At 51.8% G+C, this 12,591-nt stretch overlaps 1 protein-coding gene across 1 annotated transcript; it reads left to right on the top strand.

Moving 5' to 3' along the window:
- Nucleotides 1-51: 51 nt before the first annotated feature.
- SDHB (succinate dehydrogenase complex iron sulfur subunit B) lies at nucleotides 52-11,379 on the top strand. The gene is made up of 8 exons (XM_061479345.1): nucleotides 52-191; nucleotides 1,600-1,727; nucleotides 2,996-3,081; nucleotides 5,943-6,079; nucleotides 6,374-6,490; nucleotides 8,482-8,583; nucleotides 8,763-8,885; nucleotides 11,154-11,379. The coding sequence occupies exons 1-8, from the start codon at nucleotides 117-119 to the stop codon at nucleotides 11,229-11,231; spliced, it is 846 nt and encodes a 281-aa protein (XP_061335329.1). The 5' UTR covers nucleotides 52-116; the 3' UTR covers nucleotides 11,232-11,379.
- The last annotated feature ends 1,212 nt before the right edge of the window (nucleotides 11,380-12,591 follow it).

Raw genomic sequence — 12,591 nt, 5'->3', positions numbered from 1 at the left:
GCCTCCCCTCAGGCCGCCGCCACTCCCAAGATGGCGGCGGGCAGCGCCCGGCCCCTCCTTCCCCGCCTGAGGGAGCACGGGAGCTTCCTTCCGCCTCGGAACTGCGCAGCGCCAAGATGGCGGCGGCCGTGGTGGGAGTCTCCTTGAGGCGCGGCGTCCCCGCGCGGCTGCTGCGGGCCGGGCCGCGGCCGGTGAGGGGGGGGAGCTGCCGTGAGCGGGGCAGCGGGTGGAGGGACCTCGGTGGGGGGCGACGGGAGAAGGGGCTGAGGGCTTGGGGCGACAGAGAAGGGCCTGGGGGGCAGGAGGGGTGCAGAGGGGCCTGGGGAGGAGGTGGGGGGCAGGAGGGGGTGCAGAGGAGTGTGGGGAGCAGCTGGGATGGCAGGAGGGGTGCAGAGGGGCCTGGGGAGGAGCTGGGGGGCAGGAGGGGCTCAGAGGGGCCTGGGGAGGAGGTGGGGGGCAGGAGGGGGTGCAGAGGGGTCTGGGGAGCAGCTGGGATGGCAGGAGGGGTGCAGAGGGGCCTGAGCAGGAGCTGGGGGTCAGGAGGGGGTGCAGAGGGGTCTGGGGAGGAGCTGGGGGGCAGGAGGGGGTGCAGGGGGGTCTGGGGAGGAGCTGGGGGGCAGGAGGGGGTGCAGAGGGGTCTGGGGAGGAGGTGGGGGGCAGAAGGGGGTCCAGAGGGGTCTGAGGAGGAGCTAGGGGGCAGGAGAGGGTCCAGAGGGGTCTGGGGAGCAGCTGGGATGGCAGGAGGGGTGCAGAGGGGCCTGAGCAGGAGCTGGGGGTCAGGAGGGGGTGCAGAGGGGTCTGGGGAGGAGCTGGGGGGCAGGAGGGGCTCAGAGGGGCCTGGGGAGGAGGTGGGGGGCAGGAGGGGCTCAGAGGGGCGTGGGGGGCAGGAGGGGGTGCAGAGGGGCCCGGGGAGGAGCTGGGGGGAGAGGGGAGTGCAGCGGGGTCAGGGGAGCTGGGGGTTGTGAGGGGTCACAGAGGGGCCTGTGGAGCAGGAGCAGGTCCAGCACGCAATACAGGGTGCGAAGATGGTTCCGAGTGGGTAGGAGAAGGGGGACCTTGGGGAAAGAGGATGTGGTGGGAATGTTGGGGAAGATCTGGGGACAAAATAGAGTGGGAGCGGGGTTGGGAAAGGGTTTATGGGGAGATAGAGGTTGTCAGGAAATGGGGGTTCTGTGGGAGGCCCAGACGGGGGTTGGGAAGAGATGTGGGAACAGGAGGAATAGGGATGGGGGTTAATCTGGGGAGAGGTGGGTAGGGGCAGGTGGCTTGGAGTGGGAGTGCCGTGAGGAGGTGGTTTGTGAGCCTGGAGCTGGGTAGGGAAGTGCCTGGGAGCTTCTGAGGGCAGTTTTGGGGCAGGAAGGAATGCCTGCAGGCACCTTGTTTTAGCACTGTCTCCTCTCCCGCATGAAGGAGGCAGCTGCATGCGCTAGGATCCAGTGCTGCAGCAAAGCCTTGCGAGGCTATCCCATAAACTGCCCAAATCCAACGCAGCCATGGCTCCTGCGGCTCTCACCCCAACCGTGTGGCCTCGGGTCCTTTTGGTGCCTGGCTAAAAGCCACCCGAAGGGACCTCAGGGCTGCTTTGCTTGTTGAATGCAGGTGTGCCGGGGAGCGCAGACGGCAGCCGCGGCATCGCCCCGTCTCAAGAAGTTTGCCATCTACAGATGGGATCCCGATAAGCCTGGGGACAAGCCCCGCATGCAGACCTATGAAGTGGATTTGAATAAGTGAGTGTGGCCCGGGAGGGAGAAGCTTTGCTGCCAGGCAGACGTGCTGGGGCTGCCTGGGCACGCAGGTACCTGACAAGTGGTAACGGAGCAGCGCTTGAGCTGGCAGCTGAAGGTGTCAGCAGTCTCATTAAGCTTAAACTGTGGTGGAGTAGGCAGGAAGGTAGCGCCTCAGCTTGTGTTACAGGGCACCTTGTCCTCAGCACAGTTGAGATCATCACTGTTTCCTCATAAATCTTACTAGCATCATGTGAGATGATTTCCCCTGCCTCATCTGTCAGTGCTGGGTGTGATGAATTCAGCTGTGCCCTGAAGGCCAGTGTCTCTAGCTGTCAGCAGTAACATGGTCACTTTGTTTTGTCACTTCCATGAGGTTTTTGCTGTGTTCCTGAGTTGTTTTGAAGGCTTGAAGGTGTTTGTGGCTTTGTTAAGCTTTATTTACATGGAAACTCTTGGGGTGTGTTTCATAGGGAAACTGGTTTATGTATAGCTGGCAGTCCCAAACCTGCAGATAAGATGGAAGCTTCATCCAACTCTTCACATAGTTTTCTTCCCACTTAGTTACTTCTGATACGTAGATCACATTGAACTTGCAGTAATGACCTGCACACCTTGGTGTGGCTGTCACCCAGAAAGCTCTTCTCTGTGGCCCTGTGAAGGGGTGCAATCTCATCTGTGGTGCAGACACCTTCACATGGGCACGTGTGCCTTGATTTCCGTGCGCTCCAGTTGCTGCTGTGCCCCTGCCAGAGGGATTCCCCTTGTGTCCTTTCTGAAAGCTCCACATACAGAGCCACCCAGCTCCCTGCTTAAGAAGCACATGGTGGAGAGCTCAAATTTTGGGGTGACTTGCACCAGTTAATCATTTGTGGGGGGTGCCTTCTCTGCTGTATCACGTAAGTTGTCTGGGAGTGTGTTTCTGTGCACAGCACTGCCTCTCGTGACCAACAAGGACAGGCAGGCTTGTTAAAACCTCACCCAAAAGGACAGGACAGGTAGAGAGGTGCTCGCTTTCCAGTTGTGCCCTGTGAACCCTCTGCAGCTGAGCCAGGTCTTCTGTGCATTGGCAAGAGAAAGGGCTTCTCTTCCACCAGAGGCACATGGGCATGTGCTGATCAAGAGATTTCTATCTTGATGCCTGGAATTGGAAGAACAAGTGTGGTTTTAATTGTAGTTGAGAAAAGTGTTGCTTAGTTGGTGCCAGAGATCTAGCACTGAGGTGGGGAGGGGGAATTACACAGCTTCACTGACTCTGTTTTTTGTTGCAGGTGTGGACCTATGGTGCTTGATGCTCTCATCAAGATCAAAAATGAGATAGACTCCACTCTGACCTTCCGCAGGTCGTGTAGGGAAGGTAAGAAGGATTTTCCCCCTGCTACACTGGAGCTTGTCCTTGATTTGTTGTGACAGCACCCATGTAACCACTAGAAAAGTCCAGGGCAGATGGCAGTGTGCTGCTGTCCTCTTCAGTTGCTGCATATGAAGCTCCCAATGAATCAAGTAGTAAAGTCAAAGCTCATCTTTGTAGGGTGTAATCACACCACACTGAGCCATGAGCAGTGTGTTTAGACAGCCCCAGTCCTTCCAGTTTGTCCTAATCTTGTTCATCTTGCTGCCCTCCTGTGACAGACTGCATCGGGAATTCCAGCCAGGGAGATGACAGCAGCAGAATTGGAGGGGCAGACATGAGTGGGATTGAATCCTAGGGGCTGCTGTGGCAATAAGGAAGGGTGTAACTGGAAGAGTACTTAGGACTTCTAGGAATAGCTTCAGGAATCTTTTTTTGGCCCTTTGACTAAGTGAAAGGACTGATTGAGGAAGAGGCCATCTGGTGGTTTTCCGTGGCAGAGCTGGTCCTCAGACAGGTACAGTTCAACATGTCTGCTTAAACTGCATTAAAACTTAGCTGTAAAAACTATCCCGATTCATGGGTAATGTTGGGAAGCTCAGCTTAAAATGCTAGCTGAGGAAGTGTGAGAAGGGAGGATTCCTTTATAGCTTGACTTCTGATTTAATTAGGTGGGGTTGGGAGTATGAGAAATTGAGGTGCAGTTGATGCCTTCAGATGTTTTGACTTGGATCTCAATGAAAAGTTGCTTTAAAGCAGCAGTTTCCTCTAGGATCTGCATAGCAGGTGGAGGAATTCCATGCAGTGTGGTTGTTCTCAGAGTCTGATGTTGAGATAGTCAGCAGCTGACTTGCCCTGAATACTTTACTTTGAGAACCTGAAGACAGATTTTCAAGCTGGGCTGGTTCAATCTTGCCCCTTTTCTGCCACGTGGGGTTAAGAAAACCACCTGATCCCACATTCCTGTTGCATACTTGTGGGCCTGTGTCTGCAATCCCAATTCCCTCTCCAGTTGACTGGAAAATACTTGTAACCATCTCTCGAGTGGGAGGAATAACCTTGTTCAAGTGCCAGCCTTTAGCTGGCAGCGAGGGAAGGCCAGTGTGTCTGAGGCTCATCAGTGTGAGGAGCAGTGGCATTTCTCTGACTCATATCAGTTGATATGTGGCAAATCCCCTGAAATTAGAATTTTGCCCTTTCGACATTTGTCTTTCTTCTAATATGATGATTTAGGCATTGATTGGAATTGGACACCCGAGCTCCTGACCTGAGCAGTATCTGTGACAGTTCTGGGGTGCTGCTTTTTTCTTGTAAACCTTGGCCTTTCCTGGGCTTCATCTGATCCTTCTGTTACTGGGAGATCATTATTGGTGTCATTTAATCCATTTGTTAAGCTATTTATATGCTGTTTGTTCTGGTGAGTGTCTGTCCTCTCACCTCTGAGAGTTAATAAATACAGTTTGTGACACTGCTCTACCCTGCTACAGAAGGCACAGAGAGAAGCTTCTGGCTTAGAGACTTTATCGTATCATAGAATAGTTTGTGTGGAAGGGACCTTAAAGCTTGTCCAGTCCCAAACCACTGCCACAGGCAGGGGCCCCTTCCACTAGAGAAGTTTGCTCCAAGCCCCTGTGTCAAACCTGCCCTTGAACACTGCCAGGGATGGGGCAGCCACAGCTTCTCTGGGCACCCTGTGCCAGCGCCTCAGCACCCTCACAGGGAAGAGCTTCTGCCTAAGAGCTCATCTCAGTCTCCCCTCTGGCAGGTTAAAGCCATTCCCCTTGGCCTGTCCCTACAGGCCCTTGTCCCAAGCCCCTCTCCAGCTTTCCTGCAGCCCCTTCAGGCACTGGAGCTGCTCTCAGGTCTCCCCTTCAGGAGCCTTCTCTTTTCCAGGCTGCCCCAGCCCAGCTCTCCCAGCCTGGCTCCAGAGCAGAGCTGCTCCAGCCCTCGCAGCATCTCCATGGCCTCCTCTGGCCTCGCTCCAGCAGTTCCACATCCCTCTGGTGCTGCTGCCCCAGAGCTGGATCAGGGCTGCAGGGGGGGGTCTCCCCAGAGCACAGCAGAGGGGCAGGATCCCCTCCCTGAGCTGCTGCTCACGCTCTGGGGGTGCAGCCCAGCACACAGGGGGGTTCTGGGCTCAAGCACTCACTGAAGCTGGGTCATGGGGAGCTTCTCACTGACCAGCACCCCAAGTCCTTCTCCTCAGGGCTGCTCCATCCCGTCTCCCCCAGCCTGTAGCAGTGACTGGGATTGCCCTGACCCACATGCAGGACCTTGTGCTTGGCCTTGTTGAATTTCATGAGGTGTGCACCGTCCCTTCTCTCCAGCCTGTCATGATCCCTCTGCCTGGCATCCCTTCCCTCCCTCCAGCGTGTCAACTGCACCCCACAGCTCAGTGTCATTGGCCTTGTTTTATGTTCCTCACCTTCAGGGATGCTTTAGACCATCACTGTAGGGCAGATGGGGGCTGCACCTGGTTCCCATGTTATAATCTTGGTGTTTGCTGCTTCGCATCGATACAAGCTTGTGCTTCAAACCTGTGAATGAAGCCGAATGGTTTCTCCACCCTAAGTAGCACGTACAGCTAATGAGTGATGCGAAAGGGATGAGGTGTCCAAGCTACTTGTTTTCTGCTGTGGAAGAAAGCTCAACACTGAGAATGAGTTTTGGCTTTAATGAAAGTGACTCCTGTGTTTGTTCTTTATTTAAGTAGCAACATGTTTGGGCCAATGGCAACTTCTGGCGTTTTCCTTGTCACGTACAGTTTCCTGAAGACAGCCTGGGGGCATGCTTGGGGCCAAGGAGATCTTTCTTGAGTAGGATAAGAGGGTAAATATCTGATGCTTTACTCTTTTTCTCCCACACAGGCATCTGTGGCTCCTGTGCCATGAACATTGCTGGTGGAAACACGCTGGCCTGTATCAAAAAAATTGACCCTGATCTCAACAAGATCACTAAAATCTACCCTCTCCCCCACATGTATGTGGTGAAGGACCTTGTCCCAGTGAGTATCTGCCTCCTTCAGCTTGCCACCCAGGATGGTGCTGTTCCAGGCAGCATGGGGTTTGGATTGGGTTGGAAAGGGAGGTGCCAACAAGATCAGGTCTCACAGTTCACATGTTACTCCTGTTTTCTGGCTTGGGTGGGTCGGAGCCTCACAGCAGTGACTAAGTCTGGCCTCACTTGGAGGAATATGGCAGGTTGAGGTTGAAAATGCCACCTTCCATTGGAGGGGTAGCAGATGTTCAATGTCATGCATCAATTTAGCTTAATAAATGTGACCTCTTTTGACTTCTAGGACTTGAGTAACTTCTATGCACAGTACAAATCCATCGAGCCTTACCTGAAGAAGAAGGATGAGTCAAAAGAGGGCAAGGAGCAGTACCTGCAGTCCATAGAAGACCGTCAGAAACTGGTCACTGCTTCTTTTCTACCCTTGAAATCCTTTCCAGATGAGACCTGGGTTAAACACTTAACATGCAGTAGCTTCTAGTTCCTTTAATGACCAAGCTGTCTGGTGCAAAATGCCACGTGGGTGGAATCTGCTCCTGAAATGCAGCATCCTGGCATGCTGGTGTTGCTGAGGATAACATCTGCTAATGAAATGCAGTCATGGTTGTGATGGGGACTCTGATCTCATTTCCACTGTCTGTAAAAACACTATAAAAGCTACAGGCTTGTAATATCCTAGTGGAGATAAGGCACTGCAGTTCATGCTGGTATGCAGGCTGTCAGGCTTGGCGCTCTCTTGTCTAGCTGCAGCATGCTAAGCAGTGCTTTCATGTTACTGCTTGCTGGGTTTTACCCTAAAAGCAGTTTTACCCTAAAAACTAATGGCAAACAGCTAAACCCTTTTGGATGTGGGGCACAAGCATGATGTGTTTGTGCATGAGTTAAATGTCTGGCCTTTGAGGGGATTTTTCTGGAAATAGAGTGGTGTTGATCCAAAGCTTCTGCAGAAAGCTGAAGGGTGTCTGAGGAACAGCTGAGACATAGCAGCCTTTTTAAAAGGCTGATAGTGTGGGTAAGTTCTTGTCTGGATTTCCTTGGCTGCCCCAGGAGGTAGCAGTAAATCAGCAGTTTCTCTTTTGCCTCTGACCCGTCTTGATCCATCGCCTCACAGATCAAAGCTCAGCCTGTCGCTGCGTAGGCACAAAGCGGGCAGGCAGCCTCCGTTTTGGCAAGTGGTTAAAGGTGAATATGAACAGCAGAGAGGAAGGCTGATGAAAGGAGATGCAATAAAACCCATGAGCTGCAGTCATCTTGAAGGTTTTCTATGAGGGGTGTGCTTGCTGCAAAGCTACAGGGCAGTGAATAGACCCATCATGTGCCCCAGATGTCGGCGGTGTCATGAGACTGGTGCTGTGACATTCTCAACAGCCACAGGGTTTTACAGTCTGAAAGAATCTTTATCTGAGGGCAACAGATAGTTCTCCTGCACCACTTCATGATGTTATCTGATCTGTTTTATCTTGTTGCTGAAGTTCCTCTTGCTGTGAGAACAGTGCAGGAGAAGTGTGGATACAGTTGGAAAACCTTCACCTTTTCCTTTGCATCATCAGTGATTTGAAATGTTACAGTGAGAAATAAGACAAATTTGAGGTGAGAAGGTAACTCTGGCTTGCAGAGTTCTGGCAAAGCTTTCTGAAAGACTAATGCAGGTGACTTGTTAAAGCTCTGGGAGTTCTGGCATCAGGTACTTTTCAAAGCTAAATGTAATGATACTTTTGTCTGAAAAACAACATTCAGGTACATAAATTAAGCTGGACTCGACTCTGGCTCTTACCCTGGGGGGTTGATTGAGCTACTAGGAGGCTTGGGAGAGTTTGTGTTCTGCCCAGTGCCACTTCCATGTAGGTCTTCAGTGCCTTCATCTCTGTATAAATGATGACATGGCTCAAGGCTCGCACCATTCCCATTCTCTAAGTGCTTGGGGATGCCCTTGAAGCACATGCTAACCTAGAGCTCTTCTCCCTGAGGCTGTGGGGCAGACGGTGCTCTTTTCTCTTCTGCAACACAGCCTTGAATCATTACTTGGTAGCACATTTATTCCTTTCCTTAGCCACTCTCTGGGACAGGCTGGAAGGATGGAATGTGAATGCCAGAGGATGAAGCAATTTCCTCAGTTTTCTTCACTTTATGCTTTTTCCCCCCTGTTGTCACAAACCCCTGGTTTATTATATGGGTTCAGTTGGGAGGATGGAACGTGGGGAGGACCTGCACGTAGGAATTGCTTTCTTCCAGCAGCGCTGCTTCAGTGTAAGGTTTTCAGAGCCACTCTGTTGCACCAAGTCACTAGGGGGGAAAAGTGGCGAGGGAAGCACATGCTCCTGTAAATCCCCTCTTTAAAAGGGCTTTGTCATGGGTTTCTGGAGTGACTTGGCTGCGGTCTCCTACCCCATGCAGGACGGGCTCTACGAGTGCATCCTGTGTGCCTGTTGCAGCACCAGCTGCCCCAGTTACTGGTGGAACGGGGACAAGTACTTGGGTCCTGCTGTGCTGATGCAGGTAAGGATGGATCCTGTTTGTCACATGGGGCTGCCTAAAAGCAGGACAGATAGGTGGGACAGTATTGCACAGTCCACATTTTGGGCTGGAATTCCTGAGGGAGGTGTTGCTTTTAATGCTTCCCACTGGTTACAACACCTTGAAGAAGCATTTGGTGTGTCAATGGCTCTGACTTCCAGGCCTATCGCTGGATGATTGACTCCAGGGATGACTACACAGAGGAGCGTCTGGCTCAGCTTCAAGACCCGTTCTCTCTCTACCGTTGTCACACTATCATGAATTGCACAAGGACTTGCCCTAAGGTATGTGTGTGTCCTGTCTGTGTCCCTTGTAGGGTTCCTGGATTGTTTCCAAGCACCCTGCTTGAAAACCAACAGGGAAACACTCACTTAAGCTGGCTCTTTTTCCTCAAGCTTGCCTTGGCTTGTTCAGCCTCTTGGAACACAGCAAGTTACCAGCAGCTGTGCTTACAATAGTGGCTGTACAAGAGGACATGGCAAAGTTTGTATTACACACTGCAAGAACATCTCTTCCTTGTGAGCAAGGCTGTGACTTTAAGAACCTGTTTCCAGGCTTTAGAGTGTGACAATAGGGCGCTGGTCATGAGAGGGACACTGACAGAAATGGTGCAGGGAGGTTTGTGCTGTGTGGTCCAGTCAGTGGTCTGAGCACCACAATACTCTTAACCCTCCACAGTGCAGCCTTAAACTCCAATAGCAGCAACTATCCCTGGTGTATTGTGCAACTTGCGTAATGGAGAAGGCTGCAACAAGCTTTCAACACCTCAGAGGGACGTGTTTTATGCTGACATCCTGCTGTTAGGACATTTCCCAGATGGTCTGGTTCTCTGGTATTTCTTTTGAGAACTGAGTAAGCTTTCCCAAACCAGAGTGTGCCTCTTCCTCATCTTGCAATGACCTTGTGCCTGTTGTTGGGCAGATTAGTGAGTTTTGCTTTCCTGCCAGTTGTGCTTTGCACAGCCTTTGCACCTGGTGGTGGAGTAATTCCTGAGCTGTGAACTAATACGAAGGTAAATATTTGAGCAGATGACAGATGGGAAGGGGAGGTGATTGAGATCTGGGCTGACACGGTGCATGCTCATTTCTCTGTGTGTTTCTCAAGTGATGCCCTGACTACAGACAATTCCCCCTTTGTAAAGGGAGCTAGCTCCTGATCAGTGTCAGCTGTTCAGCTGAAGGTGAAGGTTCAACTTGAAGATCTGGCTGTATGTAGGAATGTACACAGTGTGAGGAAACAGCTCTTGGCCTTCAGTTTGAGACACCTTTGTGGTTGATAACACACTGCCCCTCACATGCTCTAATCCTGTCAGTTGTCTTCATCAGCCCTGACAGACTGCACGGTGAGCTCTGCACCAGGGGCAGTTCCTGTTCCATTCTCAGCCATATTCTTATCTTGAGATTAGCCATGATCAGTGTGGTAGCAGTGCTGCAGGATGAAGGGCCTTTGTGACCTGACGTGTCTGTACTGTAGGAAAACCTCCTTAGGAAAGCTTGGCTGACTTGTGTGGGGAGCATTTACAGCTGGCAATTTTGTTCTTGGTTACTTCCCCAGTGTTCTCCAAAACAGTTTTATTTCTGGTAAGGAGAAAAGCCGCATCAGCTTTTCCCCATCTCAGCCTGGAGAAGAGAAGCTGCATGGAGACCTCAGAGCAACTTACAGTGTCTGAAGGGGGCCTGCAAGGATGCAAGAGAGGGACTCTCCATCAGGGACTGTAGCAATAGGACAAGGAAACAGGAGAAGTTTAGGTTGGAGATAAGGCAGAAGCTCTTCCCTGTGAGGGTGCTGAGGTGCTGGCACAGGGTGCCCAGAGAAGCTGTGGCTGCCCCATCCCTGGCAGTGTTCAAGGCCAGGTCGGACACAGGGGCTTGGAGCAAGCTGCTCTAGTGGAAGGTGCCCCTGCCTGTGCAGGGTTTGGAACTGGATTAGCTTTAGGCTCCCTTCCAACCCAAACCATTCTTTATTCTATGGTCTCTTGTACCATCACTGTCAGGTTTTACAAGGTGGTTTCCTGTCTCCAGAACTCATTATAACCCCTATAAAACTGTTGAATTCCACCCTGCTTAAGCTTTGTTAGAAGTTCCTGTCCCTCAGCTGCTCACTTCTCTTTGATCCTCGCGTTGCTGATTCAAAACCAGTCCTCCAAAGTCAAATGAGCAGTGGGCAGTGCTGCTGGCTCAGCCTGCAGGTAGAGGAGGTGAGCTCCCAGCACTGCTGCTCTACTCCACACTGCCTTTTACCCTTGTAAATTGAGCTGGAGTGCAGCAAACCTGCAGCAGCGTGCTGAAACCCATGGCTCTACGTGCCATGGTGCCTGGCCTGCCTGGAGCCAGCTCTTCAGAGCTGCCTCTCATTATGCTTTAACCTCCCAGCGTTGAAAAGGAAGCGCAAGATTAGGCTGGACTCCAGCTTTTGGGGGGGGGAAAGGATGCTGAGCACCTCCTCTGCCAGTTATTTGTGTGAGTAGCAGCACATTTGTGACCTTACCATGACTTAGATTGGGGTGAAGCAGGAGGTGGGGGCTTTAACGTGCTGATTTTCCTATTTTTTAGGGTTTGAACCCTGGTAAAGCAATTGCTGAGATCAAGAAGATGATGGCAACTTACAAACAGAAGGCAACTGCTGCGTAATGCTGCTCCCTAACTGGAAGTGGAACACACAAACATGCTTTACCTGAAAGGAATTTATACCTGATTGAGCAAGAGAAGGTTCCAGCAGGCAGTTTGGTTTTTTCCCTATAGGTTTGCACGTACAATAAATACTGTAAAGAACCAAAAAGAGCTGTTACTTTATTAACAATATTGAACTGATGCTTCTGCCTCTGGTGTAGCATCCTTAGGATCTCTGGGATGGGGTTTTGAGTGTGTGAGGAGTTGGGGTCACCTCTGGGGCTCTGCTGTGGATGAGGATATGAACATGGCCCCATGGCAGAGATGAATGGAGACAGGATATCTGTGGTGACCTTGATCCCATGTCTTGAAAGCGAGTGCATGTGTGGGAAGAGACCTGCAAGTCATAAGCCCTGTGGCAATGAGCAGGAAAATGATGGAAGTGGCTGGGAAAGGGGGATGTTGGAAGAATCTCATCCTGTTCTGGAATCTCCTGGGAATCCCTTGGGCACCTTAGTGAGGATCTGGAGCTCCCAGGGTCAAAGGCCAGTGGTAGTGCTGTTAGAACAGAGGTGTCTTGCCACTGCACTGCTTGTTGGGCTTATTTTCTATTCCAGCTCCTGAAGTAGATTTATTAGAACAGGGTTGAATCTTCCTCTGTGCTCCAGCACAAGTGGTTTTGTAGCTCCTGATTACCCCAGCTTGTGATGCTCAGGGTGGGTTGTTGCTTGAAGCAGCAGTTTTTGGTCTTAGGGGGATGGAGAGAGGGGAAGTGCTTTGTTTTGCCCTCTAATAGATAAATTTGTATCTAGATGGAGTTAAACGCTTCTGGAAGTGTCGTGATGCTGCTTCTGAGATGTGCTGTGCTCCCCAGGATGCTGCCAGCGGGCAGCAGCTGAAGACACAAGTGGCAGAAGAAGCTGTCTACAAGGTTTACTCCCCAAATGACCATGGTTGTTCCCTATAGCTAGCTATCCCACAGCAATGGAACCTCCTGGCTGCCTCAGGAAGCTCAGCTGATGTTGCTGCCTTCATAGTTGTAGGAATACTTGGGGGGGCTGCAATTCTGTGTCACTGAATTGCCCATCTTTTCTGTGTCTTGAATGTTGGAGCACCCTGCTCTAGTGGAAGTGTCCCTGCCCATGGCAGGGTTTGGAACGGGAGGAGCCAGGGAAAACATTGGCTTTATCTCCCTTCCTGGCACAGAAACCAAAGCTCCCTTGTGTAGGGATGGGGGCACAGCCGCATTTGGGGTGAGGGGGTCAGAGCAGCCCTGCTTATAGCATTGGTTTGCAGTGGTTGGAGCCCCACAAGCAGAGCTTTGGCTGGGGGGAGGTTGTGCTCTGCTCTAGGGAAGCAGTTTGGGGCTGCACCCAGGTCA

Source organism: Pezoporus flaviventris, unplaced genomic scaffold (assembly GCF_033815535.1).
Source record: "Pezoporus flaviventris isolate CSIRO_AGI_PZ_B2104156 unplaced genomic scaffold, CSIRO_AGI_Pfla_v1 ptg000148l, whole genome shotgun sequence".
Classification (NCBI taxonomy): Eukaryota; Metazoa; Chordata; class Aves; order Psittaciformes; family Psittacidae; genus Pezoporus; species Pezoporus flaviventris.
Note: the sequence above shows the minus strand (reverse complement) of the source record. Positions and strands in the feature narration are given on the sequence as shown.